The sequence below is a fragment of the Salvia splendens genome, chromosome 8, assembly GCF_004379255.2.
Source record: "Salvia splendens isolate huo1 chromosome 8, SspV2, whole genome shotgun sequence".
Lineage (NCBI taxonomy): Eukaryota > Viridiplantae > Streptophyta > Magnoliopsida > Lamiales > Lamiaceae > Salvia > Salvia splendens.
Genome location: NC_056039.1, coordinates 6022619 through 6044653, shown reverse-complemented (window position 1 = coordinate 6044653; position 22035 = coordinate 6022619). Strand labels below are relative to the sequence as shown.

The 22035-nt window shown below is 36.2% G+C and overlaps 3 protein-coding genes across 4 annotated transcripts; all 3 read left to right on the top strand.

Annotated features, from left to right (window-relative positions):
• Positions 1-369: 369 nt before the first annotated feature.
• LOC121743009 (kinesin-like protein KIN-12E) lies at positions 370-9560 on the top strand. The gene is made up of 22 exons (XM_042136181.1): positions 370-753; positions 951-1106; positions 1188-1271; positions 1469-1588; positions 1922-2035; positions 2485-2577; positions 2956-3045; positions 3150-3220; positions 3333-3407; positions 3501-3588; positions 3784-3842; positions 3993-4056; positions 4271-4336; positions 4612-4770; positions 4853-4957; positions 6014-6249; positions 6432-6501; positions 6601-6657; positions 6748-6810; positions 6962-7021; positions 7130-7209; positions 7373-9560. Exons 1-22 carry the CDS (start codon positions 487-489, stop codon positions 9483-9485), a joined length of 4290 nt encoding a protein of 1429 aa, XP_041992115.1. The 5' UTR covers positions 370-486; the 3' UTR covers positions 9486-9560.
• Positions 9561-10757: 1197 nt separating this feature from the next.
• On the top strand, positions 10758-15309 carry LOC121744770 (outer envelope protein 61-like). The gene is made up of 11 exons (XM_042138404.1): positions 10758-11145; positions 11470-11700; positions 11901-11957; positions 12058-12186; positions 12465-12542; positions 12653-12723; positions 12891-12940; positions 13038-13233; positions 13501-14179; positions 14654-14797; positions 14956-15309. Exons 1-11 carry the CDS (start codon positions 11050-11052, stop codon positions 15100-15102), a joined length of 1878 nt encoding a protein of 625 aa, XP_041994338.1. The 5' UTR covers positions 10758-11049; the 3' UTR covers positions 15103-15309.
• An 879-nt stretch (positions 15310-16188) lies between these two features.
• Positions 16189-20817, top strand: LOC121743262 (E3 ubiquitin-protein ligase RHF2A-like). 2 transcript variants are annotated; one of them, XM_042136508.1, is made up of 9 exons: positions 16189-16362; positions 17572-17700; positions 17780-17826; positions 18361-18423; positions 18494-18602; positions 18703-19076; positions 19163-19270; positions 19482-19848; positions 20505-20817. In XM_042136508.1, exons 2-8 carry the CDS (start codon positions 17572-17574, stop codon positions 19807-19809), a joined length of 1158 nt encoding a protein of 385 aa, XP_041992442.1. In that variant the 5' UTR covers positions 16189-16362; the 3' UTR covers positions 19810-19848; positions 20505-20817. The 2 variants fall into 2 exon arrangements, with proteins under 2 accessions (XP_041992442.1, XP_041992441.1); XM_042136507.1 differs by having other exon boundaries at positions 20446-20817.
• The last annotated feature ends 1218 nt before the right edge of the window (positions 20818-22035 follow it).

Below are 22035 nucleotides of genomic sequence, written 5' to 3'. Positions count from 1 at the left end.
ACAGCGATCACCTCAATTCTCGAGTTGCAATAAGACTTCAATAGCTGACGACTGCGATTTGCGTTATGAATAGACCATAATATTTGAAAAAGGAATAGGAGAAAAATTGGAGTCTTTTATATGTGTAGAGATCGTTCTCTTTATGGAAGCTTGACAGGTATTAGTTGATCAACATTTAAAAATTTCAAAATTTTGAAAATTTGATTCGGTAATAATTTTAAAATCGATACGTACTTCATAAAAGTTGTCATACCTCTCAAGAAATTCGTAAAAGGTCGGTTTATTAGTTGTAAATTGTAATTAACACTTATATAAATAAATGAAAATCTGATATTCCTATCCTGCAATCTTCTACATTGGCTCCACGCTCTCAAATTCAAAATATTTCAAACTCTTCAACGGTCTCCACTTCGCCTCTCTCTCTTATTCACTCTCTCTATCTCATCAAACTCATTTCTCTTCATCACATCCGCTGGAGCCCCCAAAATGCCGCTGTTCTCCTCCAACACCGAATCCGCTATGTCCGCTTTTAGGTCGCGCTTTGGTTATGGCCAAATTCACCACCCCGAATTGGCCGACTCGGCAACCCCCGTCATGAAGAACTCCGCCAACACTCCAGATCTGACTCTCAGATCAGCTCACAGAGATAATAATGTATCCGACGATGGAGAAACCACCTCGGCCGCCCCCGCTACTGCACGCAGTTTCGAGTTCGGTCTCGACCCTAACTTTTGGAAGGACCACAATGTTCAGGTACATTTCTCTTAATTTCTATCAATTAGGTTAGGCTTTCGGATTACACTATAGCATTGAGCTGAATAGGTTACTTGCTCTTAATTCGATTACTGTGATGCGCGATTTATGAAAATTTCAGGCATAAGTCTCTTGGAAGTCTACGTAAATTTGACAATGATAAAAGGTGCAGTGACTATCAATTTGGTGATTTGCAGGTTATTATTCGGTTGCGGCCTTTGAGCAGCTCTGAGATATCTGTTCAAGGCTCTAACAGATGTGTTAGGCAGGATAGCTCCCAGACAATTACATGGACGGGACATCCAGAATCCCGATTTACATTTGACATTGTTGCAGATGAAAGTGTTAGCCAGGTATTTTGCACTGTTGCGTATTTGATTTTCATAAATAAGGTTTTATTTATCTCGTATTTCATGTTATCGTTCCTTAAACAGGAAATGCTGTTTAAAGTTGCTGGGATTCCAATGGTGGAAAATTGCATGCTAGGATATAACAGCTGCATGTTTGCTTATGGACAAGTAAGTTTTACCGTGTCTTTTAGCATTCTAATATTATTTGCCTTTGGTACAATTTGGCACTTTTATGTAGGCTTTGGAGAAGCATATAAATCTCTACATTAATTGCTGCCATTCTTAATGTTCTATAATTTTGGAAATGCGTATGGTCGTATACTAGGTAACTTTCCTTATTTTCCCATTCACTTTTGATGATATAGACTGGAAGTGGCAAAACTCATACAATGCTGGGAGACATCGAGGGAGGTACTAGGAGACACAGTGTTAACTGTGGGATGACACCGAGAGTTTTTGAGTACTTGTTCTCCAGAATTCAAAAGGTATGGTTATCCTATGATCATAATATTTATGTTGAAAAAAAAGAAGTAGAACTAACGCCATTACTGTATTTTCTATAAAATTATCTACTTTTTCGGATTGAAATTTATCTACGAGAAATCAGCCAGTGGAGCCAAAAAATTCAATAATATTTTTATGGTTAGATTCTACTTGAGGGAGCCCACAACATTGTCTTAAAGTTGCCCAACTCGGTTCATTTTGCAAGCTCTTGCCTTTCATTGCTAATGTTGATTGGTCTAGCTTATTACTTGTCTGTATCTGTCATATAACATGCCACAGTCAAATTCATCTTTTAGTCACTCTATATGTCACAGGATAAAGATGCTCGAAGGGAGGAAAAAATAAAATTTACTTGTAGATGTTCTTTCATAGAAATCTACAACGAACAGATTCTTGATCTTTTGGATCCCTCATCTTCTAATTTACAGGTATCAATCACAATTCTTCACATGAAATATGGATTGTACTTGTTACTTATTCTATCTTTGTATCACATTTTGAGAAACAGGTGCCTGCTGAGACTTATCATTTTTGTTGGATAAAGAATGTACACCAGTACACCTACAGTGGTCCCAAGAATTTGATAAATTAGGCCATACTAGTTGTGCTTGTAACAATTCAACCTCTTAGAACTGTCAGAAATTTAAGCGCATTCTAAACCACATACTTTAGTTTATCACTAAAGAGTTAAGATATGTGAAAATGTGGATTTATGAGACTAGCCCTCAGAAATTTACTGTAATCTTCCCGGGCAGCCTGCAGATTCATGCTCTTGAATTTCCAAAATCTGCATTGGATAGGCTCTGAGCTCTATGGTCCTTTTTTCTTGCGAATATAAATGATTTAGCTGATTGAACTCGTTACATGGTTTTTGCAGATAAGAGAAGACACTAATAAAGGTATCTATGTAGAAAATGTCACTGAGGTAGAAGTCACGAGTGCTCGTGATGTTATCCAACAACTCATTCAGGTATGATTTCCTTTATTCATGACTTGCTATTTCTTTCATGTTTCAAAAATGGCCTTTATATGCAGTTTATATTTACTTGAAAGATGCAGAAGCAATATAGATTGTTAGTACATTATTAACAAAATGGCCATATATGCATGACTGGAACGAGACAAATGAATTTGCCTTCATTGATATACTGCTTCCATATTTTATAGTATAACCAGACCATGAGTTTGGTTTAGATAATCTATCATGATCATGAAATAATAAGATTGAAGGATTTGGAGGTCTCGTATGCAGACTAAAATTGATTTGTCACCTGATGAACCCTAGCACATGATGTCCATTCTAATTCTAAAAATTCTTACTATTCATTTGTCAATGTTATACTTTCAGGGTTCAGTCAACAGAAAGGTAGCTGCAACAAACATGAACCATGCTAGTAGTCGTTCTCATAGTGTATTCACATGCGCCATAGAGAGTAAGGTGAAAAAATAACTCTTTGTTTCTTTTTGTCAAACTTTTTTTTGGATAGTACGATTGTGACCTCAAACTTCTATATTGAACTATTAACACATTCTTTCTTCCAGTGGGAGTCTGAGGGGGTAACTCATCACCGGTTTGCTCGTCTTAATCTTGTGGATTTAGCTGGATCTGAAAGGTAAACTGAAACTACGTGGGAGAAACAGAGGGTGAAATTTATAGACTGAGGTCAATCATGCCGCTTCAGAAATAACTCTATGTTGATCTCACATTCTTTGCTTCAACTACAGGCAAAAGAGCTCTGGTGCAGAAGGTGAACGTTTGAAGGAAGCTACTAATATCAACAAGTCTCTTTCTACTTTAGGGTATGTTTGCTTTTGGTGCTATGTTGAACTATCTTAGTTTTATGCTTTGCCTATGGGCTACAAACTGAGAATGGATGTATATCTAATATGCAGACTCGTGATAATGAATCTCGTGAGCATATCCAATGGGAGGACACCTCATGTTCCTTACAGGGATTCCAAGCTCACCTTTTTGCTTCAGGTTGATGATTCTATTTTAGATCATGAAGAAGCTATATTTGGGTTTAAATATATACAGTGCATAAGTGCTGTTCTTGTATGTGTGAGAAAATAATCAGAAAATCCATGTGTTATGCTCACTGATCGATGTGTAACTGGATTGTTTTTGGTACGATACTTATGAGCCTTATTTCTGTTTTTAATTAATATTATGCAGGATTCTCTGGGGGGAAATGCAAAGACAATAATCATTGCAAACATTAGTCCCTCGACTAGGTAAAATTTTCTTGATCTGAACTATTAAGCAAAATGTGTATGGATATACTTACTTTTCTCCAAAATATATAATTTTCATTTTCCCAGTAGTTCCTACTCCGTTTAAGTTACTGTACAAATTCAAATTCACATAAATCTGTCCCCTTGCAGCTGCTCGCTAGAAACTTTGAGCACATTAAAGTTTGCCCAACGTGCCAAATTTATAAAAAATCATGTAAGTAGCTTTCCTCATCAAAATCACATAATCTTATACTGATGGAGGATCATGAAAAGCTGTCTTTGAATGTTGCTAATGCTGTATACATTTAAGCTTATTACTGTTATTATGCTCATTGATGTTAATGTTATATTCTTTATTAGTGTCAGTGTTGCTAGTACATGAGTACTATACTGGCTTTTGCTAATTCTCCATTTTGTTACCACACTAGGCTATTGTTAATGAAGATGCTTCTGGTGATGTGCTGGCTCTTAGGATTGAAAACCAGAACCTCAAGGTAACAACAAAATTTCATAACTAATTAACGTTATCACATTATCTCTGGCATACACATGCACACGGACAAACCAATAGTTCTCTTCGTGAAATCTCTATCATTTGAGTGCTGTAAACAGTTGAACTAACTCTATATGTAGATTCTATTACATATTAATCTATAAAAGGTTTAATCCCATTGTATTTGTTCTATTTCCTGCAATGACTATTTTGTATTTGCATACCCTGTAATTTCCAATTTTCATTATTAGTAATTTTGGTATATGCAAATTTTAGAAAGAAGTATCTCGTTTGAGGGGCCTAGTAAATGGTGGAGCTGAAAGCCAGGATGGAGATGCTCTATCAATAACATTTCCAGGATCTCCAGGAACCTTTAAATGGGATGGGCAACAAGGATTTTCCAGTCCAATTGTATCACAGAAAAAGATGTCACATGTAGGTTTAAATGTCTCCACTACGAGAATGAGAATTTTGCATGGTTGCTCTTTCTAACTTAATTTCCTCTTTATTGCTTCAGAAAAAGGAGTATGAAGTTGCTCTTGTCGGAGCTCTTCAGAGGGAAAATGACAAGGACACTGCGCTGCGGTCCTTGGCTGAAGAAAATCAAGCAGCTCTGCGGCTGGTAATTCCCATCTGACACTTTCAGTTCCATATTTTATCATACTCCCTCCTTCCCCCATTAATTGGCACCGGTTGACTTGGCACGAGTTTTAAGAAATGCAGTTGAAAGTGGGTGGAAATAGTTAGTTGAATGTGGGTCCTACTTTTATACATATTAATTTAATAATAAAATGTTAGCGGAATGAATTAGTAGAATGTGGGGCCCATTACCAAAAGTAGAAAAAAGTAAGGGTGCCAATTAATTTGGGACGGACGAAAAAGGAAATTGATGCCAATTAATGGGGGACGGATGGAGTACTCCATAAATTTGATCTTAACGAGTAGATTGAATTCTTGCCACGAGGAAGCTCTTAAACAAATGCTAGGGAAAGTATTGATAGTTAGAAAATTGAATGCTTACTTGTGAAGAAGATTTGAGCATACAGGAATGAAGTACAGCTTGTTTATTCCTCGACCCCAATGATCATATCTGTCAATTCTAGTACTGTTCCAAATGATAAACACAAAATGCTAAGTTTCTTTGTTGATATTATTGTTCACTAAATAGCAAATTGTGTCTGTGACTCTGTTATTTTTCTTAAACATGTTGTCTAGTAAAATCTATTGTGGTGATGGATTTTAAAATGATAATTGACATATCCAATTATTTCACACAACACAATTGAGGAGCAAGGTGAATGGAAATGTTAATATATTTCTTTCATAACGTCCAAAATAAATAATTTTGTTTAGCATCTGTAGGATATTTATAAGAACACTAATGATTAGAAAGGTTGAGTCTAATAATGTGGAAAATTGCTGTGCATAAATTTGTTGGTTTGGTAGTCTTTAAGAGCACCATGTTGTCAACTATGACAAATGAAAATTACAGTTACAAATTTTATGTGTGTAATAAGGAAATTTTTGCTGCATCCATTTTTACTTCATCTGCGCTACCTGAAATTATGCAAAGGAATAAAAGAAACTCCCCTTCTAAATCTAATATCTGATATCAGTTTGAGGAATGTGTACGGTGTACCTAATCCTTTTTGAGTTTATGACCATTTTGCGTCATCAGGCCAAACAAAGAGAAGATGAGGTTCAAGGTCTGAAGATGAGGTTGAAATTTCGAGAAGCTCAAATAAAGAGACTAGAATGTGTTGCTTCTGGAAAGATATCTGCTGAGACTCACTTACTCAAAGAAAGAGAAGAGCATTTAAAGGTAATAGAGGTCTTGCATGCTCAGGTAGACCGTAACCAGGAGGTAACAAGATTTGCTATGGAGAATCTGCGACTGAAAGAAGAGATCAGAAGGCAAGAGTTTCCAGTTTGTTTCTTATGTCTCTCATGTTTGATAGGGATATATTGTTGGCATGTCATAACTACTTCAGTTCAAGTAGCTGCTTTGTATTTGTGTTTTCTCTTTCTAGGTATATGCATCCTTTTATTACTAATTATTTGCTAATCAAATCTGGTATAATATTTGGTATATTCAGACTAAAGTCATTTTGTGAGGAAGGTGAACGGGAAAGACTTCATGAACAGATTACAGTACTAGAGAAAGAGGTAATGTCTTGCAGCTTTTTATCATCTCCTCCTGCTGTCTAGGATCTGAAATTAGCTCACATCACCAATTATCAATTTATAAATTTGTGCTTTATGCAGCTGCGAGAAGCTCTTGATTGGAAGCTTATGCATGAGTCGGACTGCACTAACAGTCAGGTGCTTATCTTCTTTTACGTGAGTTTTTTAGTATAAGTTTTAAAATATGCTACTTTTTAAGCTAAACAATGGCTCTTATTGATGGAACAGAATGAAATCAATGATTCAGTATTGGGCACTCCCAATGCTAATAACTTTTTGACTTCCAATAAGGTAATGCAAGAAGGTTTCTCTGATATACTTATGTACCTGTCACATTGCGTGCACGTAGACATAGTTGATCAGCTCTAAGAATTTTCTGAACGGCATTCAAATAAAGTTAGTCAGGAGATTTTGTTACTTATGTAAGTTTTCTCTTTTGCAGGAATCAGCATCACCTTGGCGCACATCAATGAGTGAAGAGAATGAGTTCTTGCGCATGCAGGTAGCATAGTTTATATATGTCTTCTCTATCTTCTTCCTCAACCCCCTTCCTATTTATGACTAGTTTACCTAAATTAAATCTTGTCAACTAATTTTTTTGTTCTATCAGGCCATTCAAAACCAATCAGAGATTGACGGACTTCACCGAAAAATTGACTTCCTTGTTGGTGAGAAAGAAAAGTTAGAAAGGTAAGGACACCTTTTAATAGACCCAACAACTTTTTCAATGATTTGGTCATGGCTTCTGCTGATTCAGATCTTTGAAAACTTAGAATTTCTTAAGGTCAAATATAGGCATCCTGTGCAATGGACCTGAATAGTTATGCGTTTTAACATATGGACAATTTGGCAGGAATGTTGATGAGTTGGTTAAAGAGCTCAAGGCCGAGCAATTGTCAAAAGAAGCCATAGCTGAGGCGCAGAAACAAGAAACTAGAGTTCTCGTGAATATGGGTGTAAGTGATCAAATAGAACTAAAAACAATGGTTGATGCCATTGGAGCAGCCAGCGAAAGAGAAGCAGAAGCACATGAAATGGCAATTTTCTTGTCCAAAGAAAATGATGAATTGAAGATGAAGCTCAAGGTGTTGATTGATGATAACAATAAACTGATTGACCTGTATGAAAAGGCAGTTGCAGAAAACCCTACAAAGAGCTCTGATGGTTCTGAAATCCCTTGGCAAGATACCACAGAAGATCACAGTGATAACACTGCTAAAGTAGACGAGACCAGGGGAGTGGAGATAGAGGCAGAGTTTGAAAAGCTAAAATGTCAACTTACAGAAATGCATGAAGAAAATGATAAGCTTTTGAGTCTATACGAGAATGCAATGCTAGAGAGAGATGACCTGAAAAAAGTAATTGCTACTGGTCAGGTGAAGCATGCAGATGGTGAAGGAGATGATAGCTTTCCAGAAAAGCTTGTTGAAGTTGATAAAGGTCAACGTCTTAGTTTTTGCTCAGCTTCAGGTTTTCTTGAGAATGTACACGAGCTAAAGGAAGTGGAGTCCAATGAGCTAAATGCAGATAATGTATATGCGGACCTTGATGTAGAATCATGCTTATATGAAGTGCAAGTGCAGGATGAGCATAACCTATGTTTCATAGACCCACCACTGCACGACTCAAATGAAGCAAATACAGTGTCATATGAAGAAGTTAGGAAGAATTATGATGCAGAACCAATTGAGCAGGACGAAATGGAAACAGATGAGCCAAGAAAACTTGAAGAACAAGCAGAAAGTTGTATGTTGGGATTTGAAGAATCAAATTGCATGAGCACTGGGAATCCAACTGCTGGAACTGATTTGGAAATGCAGGAAAACTTACCTAATACATTCCCAATGCATGTGTGTGAAGATCTGAGGTCGATAAGTATGAAGCTTGCTGAATCACGAGAAAAGCTTTTGTACTCTGCTGAAGCAGTAAGAACTTTTGGCTCATTTGAGAAAGCAATGATTGAAGTTGACACTCTTGCAACACAAATTGGGAAACTGGAATGCGGTAAGCAGGCTAAACAACAGGAGTGTCAACACCTACAAGTACTCTCATCAAAGCTGCATGAGAGAGAAGAACTGGCTCACAAGAAATTGCTGGCCTTGAAGCACTCTTTGACGAACTTCTCTTCTTCACTGAGTTACTTTGAACAGCGTGAGGCTATGGCACGTTCAAGACTGGAGGTTTCTACACAACATCTTAGTCGAAGAAAAGAGGAGTTAGCCAGCCTTCAGACATCCAGGCGGGAACTAGCCAACGCCCTTTCACATATGAAGCAAACTGAGAATGAACTGAGAAGCATCAGAGAAAACTTGAAACAGAAAGTGGATGAGGAAAATCAGAAACTGGAAAGTGAGAGAGTTCTCTTTGCAATAGATAATGTTGAGAAACCAGCAAATGACCTCTCTAACAGAAATTGGCAAGTGACAGGCAAAGCCACTGCTTTGCTCAAATCTGAGGAAGAGAAGACAAATTTGCAAAATCAAATGAAACTCAACAGAGAAAAGCTGAGCGATGTAAGGAAGGAATGCGAGGCTATGAACAGCAAGCTGGCCAAGGTGGAGAGTGAAATACAGACGCTTGAAGCTGAATTGCAGAAAGAAAAGCTCGCTGTTGATGAAATGAACCTCAAACTTCAAAACTCTCTTCGGGAGAAAGAAATGCTTGTGGAGGTTAAAGAAAATGGTAAACATGAACTCGAAAGCATAGTAGTCGAGTACCATCAGAGTGTTTTTGAAGCAGAACTGAAAGAAGAAGAGATCAAAATCGCGCACGAGGAGCTGTTGAGAGAAGCAAGAGAAGTAGAAGGTTTGCAGATGGCAAAAGATGAAGTAACACGAAGAAAGACAGAGCTGGTTGAAGCCATGTCGTGCGACACATGCTTAGTGTCGGATAAGGTGGAGGCAGCTCTTGATAGTTTACAAACATCAGTTGTAGAGTTGAACTCTTTGCTTCAACATCTGTGTTAATGAACTTCCTTTTCAATGTATATGAATTTGGCTTGCCTGGAAATGTCATTGATCAGTGAAATTTCTAACTTTGTTGAACAAGGAGATGGTATTGTCATAAAATTAAGATGGATAATTCAGTTGGCCCTTGTTGACATTGGTTTACAGGTTTAGGAAGAATGGTCAAGTCATTATCGGGTTTCACGAAAATTGAAAATTAAACTCAAGGGAAATTCGCTACAAGGCGTAATAACTAATAAGTTGATGATACAAATCAGAATTTACTAAACACTATTAACCCTAAATTTAATGGCAAAATTGATTATTCAAATAAGTTAGACCTAAGGGGGTCAGTGGATGTGTGACATGATGATGTTCTAATATTAGTACTTTTATAATATGTGTGCGGACTCAAGCGAAGTGCTTATTCCTATCATCATATTATTATTATACGATGTATATTGGTCATTAAATGCAAATTGCAAGATGACATATCCACTGATTTAAAGCTCAAATAGTTAAAATGGTTATTAATAATTAATGGCTGGCCAAGGATTACTTAGAGTTATAATTAGGTTAACTGACGTAAGTTGTATGTTCATTGCCATTAGATTGGATACTTTGTGGAATAGTTTGATATCATAGCTTGATTATTGGTTTCAGCACTGTCTAGTTTAGACTTTGTAAAATTTATTTATCCACTTTTCCTAATACGCAGATTGTATCAATTTAAATTGAAACTTATTAATTCTCAAGTAAACAAACTAGTGATTTTTCTACTCGAAATGCAAATTTTCTAAGCGAACATTTTAAAGCTGTATATTTTCACTAACACAAGTTCGCATCTATCTATACTTGCAAATTATTATTTGTGGTCCTTAGATTTTACATTTTGATAGTTTCAGATGCTTTTGCACATTTTCACCATTATTTTAGATAAAATTGCTTCAAATGCGGGCATTTTTGAATACCTTCACATCCAATTAACAATTGAAATATCCCGTACCTATTTGCAATGTTTTAATTGTCAAATCAAAAACACAAATAACTTAGGTAAATCTAAATAGTACTACTCCATAGTTATCCGCAGAATAAAATTAATTCAAAATCTCACCACTATTTTGAAAGTATATATATATTGATAGTGATCGGTATATGACCGAATAGGAATTAATAAAATTAAATAAAAAATTACTCATAATAAAAGAGTAAAAACAAAAATATGAATTGATTGACGACTATTAAAATAAAGAAATTGAAATGAAAAATAGATTCGAATTTGGAAGAAGGAGAGAAGCATCTTTGTTCTAGCGTGGTGGGCGTCCTACCAATTCCGACTTTTCCACTTTATTTTGTTTTCCCAATTAATTTATTCGAAATCTTTTGTATCTATTCATACCCAGATTGAAATTCCCAAATCGATCAACATTTTATAAATTCCACTCGTACTTGAATTTTGAACATAAGATCCTAATCAAATCTCCTCGCAATTCGACGACTTCAAAGTTCAATTCATTTCTTTCCATTCCGCCGCGTAATTTATTTGGTCGGATTACTCGATATTGGTTCCAGGGTTTTAGGAAGAATGTTCAACGGAATGATGGATCCCGAATTGATCAGGATGGCTCAGGAGCAGATGAGCCGGATGTCACCAGCTGATTTGGCTCGGATTCAGCAGCAGGTACTTGTCCCAATTATTCGATTTTTTGTGTCGGTGGTCTGAATCTCATCTTCGGATTGTGTCAACTTTTTTTGGGGAATTCAATGGGTTTTTCTTTCTTTTGATTATTTTTAGGTTAGGGTGGATTTGCAGCTCTTCTTTTGTGCTTACTTGATGTGTACTTGTTTACTAATTCGGATCAATTGTGGCCTTCACATTTGATGCATGCGGCTGTTTCAGTCCAGTGCTCATAATTTAGACAAGTTGACTGGATTTTACGTACTCCTTTTTCTGGCTAAATTCTACCAATGACTTATGGTGGAGGCTAACTTGATTCTATCGCAGATGATGTCCAATCCAGATTTAATGAGGATGGCAACTGAAGGAATGCAAAATTTGAATACCCAAGATTTCAAGCATGCTGCTGAGAAGTTGAAAAACGCTCGTCCGGAGGACATGGCCGAGATTAGTGAGAAGATGGCAAATGCTTCACCTGAAGAGTTAGCTGCTATGCGTGCTCGTATGGATGCACAAGTGTCTTATGAAATTAATGGAGCTGAGATGCTGAAAAAACAGGTAATTTTGACAGTGGGAAGATGTATTTGTCCCTGATTTATTTGTAATGCCTCCTAAATGTGACATGCACCTATACTTGATTAAATAAACATATGTGGAATAACAGTAAATTGGAGGATGTGAATAGTACTTTAGAAGTAATTCAATTAATTTTTTTTTCTGGAGTTTTTGTCTCACTTATTTTTTATATCTCATCTCAGGGAAATGAACTTCACAGTCAGGGAAAGTACGCATTGGCACTGGAGAAATATATGCGTGTAAGTTCAGTTTTTGTGCCTGTTATCTATGTCTCTGGTTGCACATGAGTTTCTTTTTGAAGCTGGAATTTTTAATCTTCATTGTTTTTGGGTGATATAGGCGAAGAATAATCTTAAAGATATTCCTACTTCAAAGGCGAGGAATATCCTTTTAGCATGCTCTCTTAATATGATGTCATGTTACTTGAAAACCAAGCAGTATGAAGAGTGTGTTGGGGAAGGTACAGAGGTAAGCATAGATTCAACTTTTTTCATTTTCTTTGTTAATCCATATATTCTTACTATCATTATTTAACCTTTTGGCAAGTTCCAAACAGTGGGTAAATATTATTTCTAGCGGTAGGGCGTAAAATGCTTAACATATATGCGATAAAAGTATTTTGCTGATAAAAATTATGTACATATTCTTCTTTTTTTTCGAAGAAACTCTCATTCTATAGTGACCTGCATTGATGACCTGGAATAACCAATGAACAGTAGCTAGTACAATAACTTTCTGTACTGCAGGTTTTGGCTTATGATGCAATGAACCCTAAAGCTCTCTACCGAAGGGGTCAAGCATACAAGGAATTGGGAAAACTAGGAGTGAGTAATTCTTTTAAATTTCTTTGATGTGTATTGTGTTTGTAAGCTTGATTACTTCTCCACTATTGATGTTTTCTTCTCTAATCGTTATTCATATTGAATGATTTCAGGAAGCTGTGTCTGACTTGAGTAAAGCACATGAAGTATCTCTTGGGGATGAAACTATTGCAGATAGCTTAAGGTACTGTATCTGGCTGTTCCCTAAGTTTCTCTTGTTGATTAATAGTATTATCCAGCTTGCATTGAGGCTGGTTTTCCCCTCATTCGGTACCTTGGTCAGGTTCCTCACCTTTATGGCTGTTCTTTTGATTTTATTGACTGATGTTCTTTGATATTAAATATACGTAGGGATGCTGAGGAAAGATTGAATAAAGGAGGAGGCAGGACTCATTCAAGAGGTATGCTTGCTTGTGCTTCAGTTTTCATGTTTTGAGTCTTTTGACTGATATTCCTGGAATGATGTTTATATAAATGCAATTTCTCATTTGTTTCTAGGGGTGGTTATTGAAGAAATAACTGAAGAAGCCACAGTATCATCTGATAACTGCGAGAATTTGACATCAAAATCTTCCATTTTATCACAACAAGAAACCAGTCAGTCTAAATCTACTCGATCTGCTAGTGTTGTGGAGCCTCAGCCTTCTAATCAGGACTACTTTAAGGCTATAAAAGATGACCCGGAATCTATCAGGTTCCATTGCACTCAATCCCTTTACCTTTTTCTTGTGCAAGTTGTAAAAGTTTGCATTGCTGACAGTATGTTCAAATTTATGTTTTCATGAATGTGGCTTAACAGCATCTGTATTGTTTGGATATATAATTATACATCCCATTTTTCGTTTGTAATCTTCTCTTCCTACAGCTTATGTGCTGAAGTAATTAACAGACCTTGTATTAGCTAATGGTAATGCCCAAGTTTAATTAGCTAAAAGTTTTTCTTTTTGTTATTGTACTGTAGATCCTTCCAGAACTTCATTTCTCGGACTGATCCTGAGACATTGTCTGCTATGAATGGCGGAAAAGTTGAAGGTGTTTCTCCTGATATGTTAAAGACTGCCACTGATGTCATCGGCAAGATGTCTCCTGAAGAACTCAATAAAATGTTCCAATTGGCTTCCTCCTTCCAAGGACAGAAAAATGGTGGCAGTTTTACTCCTGGAGCAACTCCATCAAATCTATCACCTGACATGCTCAAGACTGCAACTGACCTGATGGCAAAAACGTCACCTGAAGACCTTCAAAAGATGTTTGAGATGGCTTCATCTTTGAAGGGGAATGAAGCAGCATCGTCATCATCAGCAGTTTTCCCTGGTTCAGTTCCACCAAACATGACACCAGACATGCTCAAAATGGCAACTGATATGATGAATAAGATGCCACCTGAAGAGCGCCAAAAGATGTTTGAGATGGCTTCATGCATGAGAGGACAGGAACGACCATCATCAACTGCAAACAATGGAGTAAGATCAGATGAATCTAAAACTCGAGAGAATCTGTCAGTAAACGGCAGTGACGCTGGTGAAAGTAGTTCCTCCCAACATCTTAATTCAAGTTTTCCAAGACCAGACTTCCTAAATTCCAGCGGTGATCTACAAGAGCAAATGAGAAACCAATTGAAGGATCCAGCTATGCGACAGGTTTGCTGCTTCATCCTTTTGCCTTTTCTGTTTTCTCCTCAGCCATTAATCTCAATCTTCTGTTTATTCACAGGAGAGAAGTATACATGTGATAGATCCTATTGGTTTTTTTATATTGTGAAAAAATGTATGAAATTGATATGTGATTGGATTATGCTTCAATTATTCCATGTTTCTGTTTAAATTTAATTTGGTTGTTTGTAATACAGTTTTTAGTATGGCCAATTTCATTATCCTTGGTTGGTGTGTCTGGTTTTGCATCTGCAATACATATTTGATACTCCTATATTTGATTTTTCATAGCCCCATTTTCAAATTAAGACATACTTGTATGCTTTGTGGAAAACCGGTATATAGCTTTAGTAATTAGACCATTGAATGGAATGAAATCCCCAACTTGTGTTATTCTGTTTCATTGCTTTTCTTTGTTGTAGAAAATGTGTTCTCAATTCTGTTTCGGATTATATTTTGCAGATGATGACATCAATGATGAAAAATATGAGCCCTGACGTGATGGCTAACATGAGCGAGCAATTTGGGTTCAAGCTTTCACGCGAAGATGCAGAGAAAGCTCAGCAGGCCATGTCGTCTTTGTCGCCCGATACTTTGGACACCATGGTACGTATCAAATATGGTTAATTGTTCACTCAACCCGCTTTGTTTCTTTCATATGTCTTCTGTTAACCTGTATGCCACCACTCTGACATTTGTAATCAATATGCTTGCTAATGACTTGGTGTTTTCAATACTGATTCCGAATAATTATATGACTACAGATGAAATGGGCCGATAGGATTCAACGCGGTGTAGAAGGTGCAAAGAAGACAAAGAACTTTTTTCTGGGAAGATCTGGAATGTTGTTGGCCATATTTATGCTCCTTTTAGCAGTCATTCTTCATTGGTTTGGGTTCGTGGGCAAGTAGATGGGTGTATACTGATGATTGATGAATATATGGCTGATTAGTCGATGAGATGCATTTTTTTACTTGACTGATTCGTTTTTGTTTGGTAAAAGTAAGTGTAAGGTTAAAGTTGCATTTTTTTCATTTATAAGGAGGAAAGGCTTCCATTAACATTTACTATGTATTTATTTCTTCATCAGAAATAATGAGTATGACATATCTAATTAATTGACTGAACAATACTAGTATTCAATATATACGTTTTGTTTTCTGTTTTCAGAGACATTGATCCTCAAAATAATTTGACCCATATGGTGTCACTATTTTTGGTCAAGTTGTGCAGAAAGAATTATCATCTGAAACGCCGTACTAAATTGACATATTTTCCAAATAATTTATTTATGCAACATCCATATAAATGGATTCTTTTGATTCGGTAATTTAATGTAACAGTATTTTATGACTAACTAATTGTAGTTGCAATTCAAAAGATTTCATCTGAGCAATACTTGCATAATTGTTCTTGTATTATATCTTTGTGCATGTACGATGTATATTGTTTTTTATTATTAACAAACGTATTTACATTTTTATATTATTCCCTCGGTTCTATAGCAGTGGAGTCATTTTGCCATTTTTGTATGTGCTGCAGTGGTTGAATCATTTTCTTTTTTTAATAAAAGTCAACACATTTCTTATCACTTACTTTTCCCTCTTTCTCATTTTATTCTTTCTATTATTTCCTCTCCCCTACTTAATCATCTTATTATTTAATACATTACATGTCTTTTTCTTAATCTCCGTGCTAAAAAGAAATGTCTCCACCAACATGGAACAAATGAACAAATGAAGTATTAAATACTGGTTACATGATTAATCTACTGACAAATTATACTATACTGGTTACATGATTAATCTACTGACAAATTATACTATAAAATATAGTACTATAAAATTTACTCTCTGTTTCGAATTAAATGATTAACTTTTTTGCACGTTTAAAAGAATGATTTTTTAGCGGAATATATTAATTATTTAATTTCAGACGATGGAAGTACTTTATACCAAAGCAATAAATGTAGGAATAAAAAAGTAAAAATTAATATTCTACATGAACCAACAACAGAAAAGTCCACGACACTTTCTTCCTTTTCTAAACCCCCCACCCCCAATTCTTTCTTCTCTGTAATCTAATCTTCGCCTCTTTTCTCGAATTATCTATCTCTGAGCTGCTCGGCTTTGATCGGCTGTTTGATCGCCCCAATTTGTTAATTTTTGGAGGTAACCGTTTCTCATCTTCTTAGCCATGTTTACGAGACGGCCATATTCTGAGTTTTCTCGCCCTTTCTTGGACTGATTTTTCTTGTATTCATTCTCGGTGCATTAAAGATTGAGACTTTTTTGTGGGATTATGTTTATTTTGTTGCTGTTACAGTACTTTAGTTGGATGATGGAATCGGCCTTTCTTGAAATCTTTGTTGAATGTTTGGGATTTTTTTATCCAACCAAATTGCGGTGTTCAGATTATCACAGTGGTTTCCTTTTCGTTTTTTTGTGGCCTTCTCTCTATTTTGTTGATGTTGTCAGGATTTGAGTTGGATGCATGAATTTGGAGTTTTTAATATCTTTGTTGAATGTAAAGGAATCTCTTTTACTTTATTCAAAATTCGGGCTGTATCCATTTTGTTGGTGCAAAGACTTAGACTTGGATATGTGGAATTTTTGGGTTTCTTCAAATATTGGTTGAATATATGGGAATTTGTTTTCGTCCCTCATTTGAGGGCTTAACACCGCCGTAACGTAACTACCTTTTTTCTAGCTATGTTGGGTACTGACAATTGGGGTTTAAAAAACCATGGTGGGTTTCAAGTGTATCTTCTTGGTACCTCTCTGAATATGACATGAATTATCATTGATATATTTTGTTTTATTTTCCTTTGGTGTGGTGCTAGTGCTTGAGTTGTTTGGAGACAGTGGTGCTCAATATTTTGGTTTAGTACTATACTTTAGTCTAATGCAGTTTTCTTGAGCTTAGGCATAGTTCATCACTGAAGTGATATCTTTTTGGCGATTAAACCATAAGAAATACGTGAAAGCTCTACTTATTGTCAGGCACTGTTAGATAGTACTACGAGACTATTTTCTCTAACATGCTGTTAAGCCCCTGCTAAATAAGATTTTGCTGTAAACCAGCATTAATAAGCAATCAATTTAGTTTCCCTAATCCAAATTGATGATTGGTACCTTTAGAGTTGATTTATGCTCCTTTTCCTGTGTTTATTTTTTGAGTGATTTGATCTCCTTGAAGTCTAGTGTCGATGCTTTTGTTTGCATTCTGCTGTATCATTACCACTTAAGTTTTATGGTAAATGACGAGGCTGATTGAGCTCTACTGCTCCTTTATTTTTTTCGGACTGTTGATATTGCTAAAGTTTGATTTAAAGAAATTTTGTGCTATCTGCTTTGTTAAATATTTCAACTCTGTGACAGATGGAAGAAGGAAATGTATCGAGCAGTTTGACTTCTGCTGCAGCTTTTGTGGAAGGGGGAATTCAGGAAGCATGCGATGATGCTTGCAGTATATGTCTTGAAGCCTTTTGTGATAGTGACCCTTCTACGGTTTGTACAAACTACTGTCTATTAACGGCTGAGGATTGAAACTGACATATACTTAATTGATTATTTTTCTCTGCTTCAGCTGACTACTTGCAAGCACGAGTTTCATCTTCAGTGCATTCTTGAATGGTACAAAACTTTCTTTTCCATAAATAAAATCCTCACACATTTCTTTTGCAATGTTGGTATTCTGATATCTTGTGTATTTTTCCATGTCTAATGATGAGACTTTGATTTACATTTCCTACCCTGCCAATATTGGATTTACATTTCAAGTCTATTAAACTTGTCCTGTTGAACCTATATAAGAAGGCTGAATAATTTTCCATTGTTAATGTATATAACATTCATATATGGTGTTTGATTATGAATGCTTTTGGTTGAAGATTGTAGAATTCAATGGGTAGATAGATTTGATACTTGATGAACTGCTAAACTAATGAAACTTGACATTCACCTTTAGGAAGAATTATTGCTTTTGACATTTACTTTTGCTTTTTTTGCTGTTGAAACTAAAGTGTGCTTAATTAAAACTGAACACAGCCATGTGCTTCCAAATTGCGCTCTTTCTGACTTAGTTTTCCTAATTTCCTTCTTGTTTTATTTTATTTAATTTTGACTACGGGTGGATGAATTAGCCATGACATTAGATTACGTCCTTAGGTGCCAGAGAAGTTCCCAGTGCCCGATGTGCTGGCAGTCTATTGGCTTGAAGGATCCCAGCAGGTATACTTGCCGTTTATTTCATGTGCTTTAACTCCGTGAGTAGGGTTCTCATTGTGTGGTTATTTGACAGTCAGGAACTTCTGGATGCTGTGGAGCATGAGAGGAATATGCGAATGAATCCACCTAGAAATACAACTATATTTCATCATCCAAGCTTAGGGGACTTTGAGTTGCAACATGTTAGCTACTGCCTTAACTTTCTAAATCATTCTCATCTTTGATCTTCTTTCAAATTGGCTATAATAGTTACATGGTCTTCATCTGATATTTCGGATGCAGTTGCCTGTTAATGCAAGTGAGTCTGAACTTGAAGAACGCATTGTTCAGCACTTAGCTGCTGCAATGGGGAGGGCTCGTCAGCTCTCTAGGAGAGAGGGTCAGAGGATTAGGTCTTCTCAAGGCCGTCCTCGTTTTTTGGTATCCTCAGCTAACCATAATGAGGCTTCAGCTGCATCTTCACTTTCTCAGAGAGAAGGCAGTAGCCCCCCACCTGAAGTTATAACTGCTGGCTCCAATTCTCCATATATGACTGTTGGAGGAGATGCTGCACATCTTGTTGCACGGTCTTCTACTGCTCAAGCAGAACAGCTCGAAACTACAGCCTCAGGATCAAGTCCTGGGGCATATCAACACGGGACATCCTCAAGCAATAGGTAAGTATGCATATTTCTGGTTTTTCCTATCATTTAACCTTTAAAAGTTCACTCGGTCGTATTTAACAATGGTATTTTCTTTCTAGGTCTCCTACCCATACTTCTCCCAATAGTCAAGATAGAGCTGGTGGACCTTCAGATTTCCAGACATTTTCCGATTCTCTGAAATCTCGGCTTAGTGCCTTTTCAACAAGGTACACGGAATTTTGTCTATATGATTTTCTTTCCAAGTCATTATTAGGGAAGAAAACATACAAACACTGGATGCTGGTTTTAGGAAGTTGTAATGCTCGAGAAAATTTGATCTTCAATTAGAGACCTTTACTTGGACGTTGGACCAAGGCAGTAAAAAAAATTGGGTTGACTATTATATTTACTGAATTTGATCTTCTTCTGTATTCATAGATACAAAGAGTCCATAACAAAGAGCACACGAGGCTGGAAGGAGAGACTCTTTGCTCGCAACACTTCTACACCTGAACCCAACAGTGAAGTTCGTGAAGCTGACCAAAGAAATGCTAATGGTCCTGGAATTGCTACTCTATCACGAGTGATGGATCATCTTCAAATAGCAGAACATGGTAGAACCAACACATCTACTGCCTCACGTGCTGCAGAAGATACCAGGTCAGCGGATTCTAGTGAACAGCTGGTCTCGGTGATGGGAAGCAGCCTTCCTTTGAATGAGGATGCTTCACAAGCTCCAACTGCTGCTAGTCCTGCATCAACCTAAGTGCTGATCTCCTCAAGTTCATTGCACTTCTTTTGTGCAGTAAGTCTTTTTGCACGATTAATATATGCTTTTCAATGAAATGTTTTAGATGGTAGTCAACCTTAGGCTGGTCACTTGATGGTGGATCTATGTGTCCTTCAAAATTTGCGTCGCTGTTGATTTCCACGAAAATTAATGGTCTCTTTGGTTTTGTGATGACAATCCCCCTTTTCCTTGCCTCTCTATATTGGGATCCATGGAACTAGGTTGGTTTGCCGTGCATAATTGGTTCTAGATACTCAAAGTCTGGCTCATGTAAACTGGATTGATTAAAAATGAGTCTCGAAGAATTATGTAAACGGTGTTAAAGGTGTAGGCTTTTAATCCTCAAATAGTAGCATAAGTACGACTTGCTATAAAAATCTAGCTCTCTTTAGAAGTCGTACTACACTCTTCCTGATTTCTTGAATGTGTAGCTTATGTTATTATCACCTTAAAGATATATGTCATGACATTGTTGGATAAAATAACTTATGGTATTTGAAAGTATACACATGTTTCTATTTTTTGACATTTGGCATAAAGTGAAGATTATATCCAAAGAGCAATTCAGTCGCTGAATTGATCCCCTCTCTTAATAGTAATGACTTTTGCTAGGTTTTTCTCCCTAGCTAGTGTTGTTGATCTTGAGCAATCGTTATCGGGTGAATCACTAGGTTTTCAAGAGACTGCTGCTGCTGCAATGACGTCCGGCTAATTCTACCTCAGAGTGCATGTCAAGACTCATGGGGCTATGGTAAATGCTAAATCCACCAATCATACTGAAATTTAGACAGTTTAGTGCAAATTTGCAAAAATTAAGGATCTTGAAACCCAAATTCAATGTATAAACAAATATAGAGCTGTAAATTTTGGCCTGTAATCCTCTATAGTTTATGTATGTTTGTTGAACTCGTGCGAACAAATATGCGAGCCTTCCGTTAGAATGAGCAGCAAATTATAAAACTTTTGGTGTTGGTTGATGGTTTATTTATGTAAAATTGGGGTTTTATATTAGCTATTTTTGATAGGGTTGTTGGTAATAGGTATGCTGCTTGGGTATCCAAAAAAAAATAAAAATCATTGCCATCATTTTCTGGAGGGATTCAAAAAAATTTGATCCTCTGACCCAGCCATCATCTTCATCATAATTAACTGCCCTTGATCACTAGAGTTTCAAATCTATTTTTCATTAATTGTCACTTTACATATATGTCAACATACTCTAATCCTTCACAATCACTTGCCATGCATCTCCATCATCAACATATGTGGTATTTATTTTAAATCATTCTAATACTCCACTTTAACATTTAACTTAGAGAGCAATTTTCATATCAACTTTCCAATTTGAAGTGAGTTCATCTGCACACTCAGTGATAAAACACGTACTTTCATCAAAATAGAACTAGGAAAGATGAGGGATGGAAGTGATATAGAACTCAGATGTAAAATCGAAGAATGATGAAGCTATAATGGTAGAAGTATACAACAAGAATAGTCTCCATTGAAATGGACGGCTTGTATGAGATTTGGCACTCAAGTATTGTAAATCACGAATATACATACATTTGATTGGGGATCCTCACTCATCTATAAATTCCACGCAATCGAAGAAATATATAACTGGGCATGCGATCATAAAAAAGGTCCATTAAAGAGTCTTCTTAGTATGGCTAGCTATAGGGTCAAAATTCATAAGTTTTTTTACAACGTAAATAGAAATAACTGAATTCAGTCATAATTCATGATTTTAGCAACCAATAATCATTTTTTTAAATATAAGTTGTTATTTATATATATACATCCCAAACCCTAGAAATGAATGGAAAATCAATCAGACACCTTAAAACAAAGTGTTAGATCAAATTTGGTGTAGTAGTAAGTTTAGGGACATGTTATTAAGTAGGTTAGTGTATACTAATATTCCATATTGCGTTTTGTCATATTATAATTATTAGCAAGTGAAATAAAAGTGAGCAACATGTCACGTGGATACTGTCAAGTCTCTACCCATCGTTTAAAGTTGGGTCTCATCTGTCACATCGTCACACATATCTTCGTATTTGACGTATTCTGGGATAACTTAGATTGAGCTCATCTACTCCAAGATTTCGTCTTTTTCGTCTCTCTCTTTTTTCTTTTTATTCTTTCAATCATTTCTTCAATTTATATGAATAATGTATATAAATAACTTGATTTTATTTT

Bases quoted from the DNA above. Each gene is read 5' to 3' on its own strand.
- LOC121743009 (XM_042136181.1), top strand. From the start codon at position 487: ATGCCGCTGTTCTCCTCCAACACCGAATCCGCTATGTCCGCTTTTAGG. The intron at 2,036-2,484 runs GTATCAATCACA...TGGTTTTTGCAG, and splicing joins CCTCATCTTCTAATTTACAG to ATAAGAGAAGACACTAATAA. The intron at 3,046-3,149 runs GTGAAAAAATAA...TCTTTCTTCCAG, and splicing joins CATGCGCCATAGAGAGTAAG to TGGGAGTCTGAGGGGGTAAC.
- LOC121744770 (XM_042138404.1), top strand. From the start codon at position 11,050: ATGTTCAACGGAATGATGGATCCCGAATTGATCAGGATGGCTCAGGAG. The intron at 12,187-12,464 runs GTAAGCATAGAT...TCTGTACTGCAG, and splicing joins GTGTTGGGGAAGGTACAGAG to GTTTTGGCTTATGATGCAAT. The intron at 12,543-12,652 runs GTGAGTAATTCT...GAATGATTTCAG, and splicing joins AGGAATTGGGAAAACTAGGA to GAAGCTGTGTCTGACTTGAG.
- LOC121743262 (XM_042136508.1), top strand. From the start codon at position 17,572: ATGGAAGAAGGAAATGTATCGAGCAGTTTGACTTCTGCTGCAGCTTTT. The intron at 17,827-18,360 runs GTACAAAACTTT...TTACGTCCTTAG, and splicing joins CTTCAGTGCATTCTTGAATG to GTGCCAGAGAAGTTCCCAGT. The intron at 19,077-19,162 runs GTAAGTATGCAT...TTTTCTTTCTAG, and splicing joins GGGACATCCTCAAGCAATAG to GTCTCCTACCCATACTTCTC.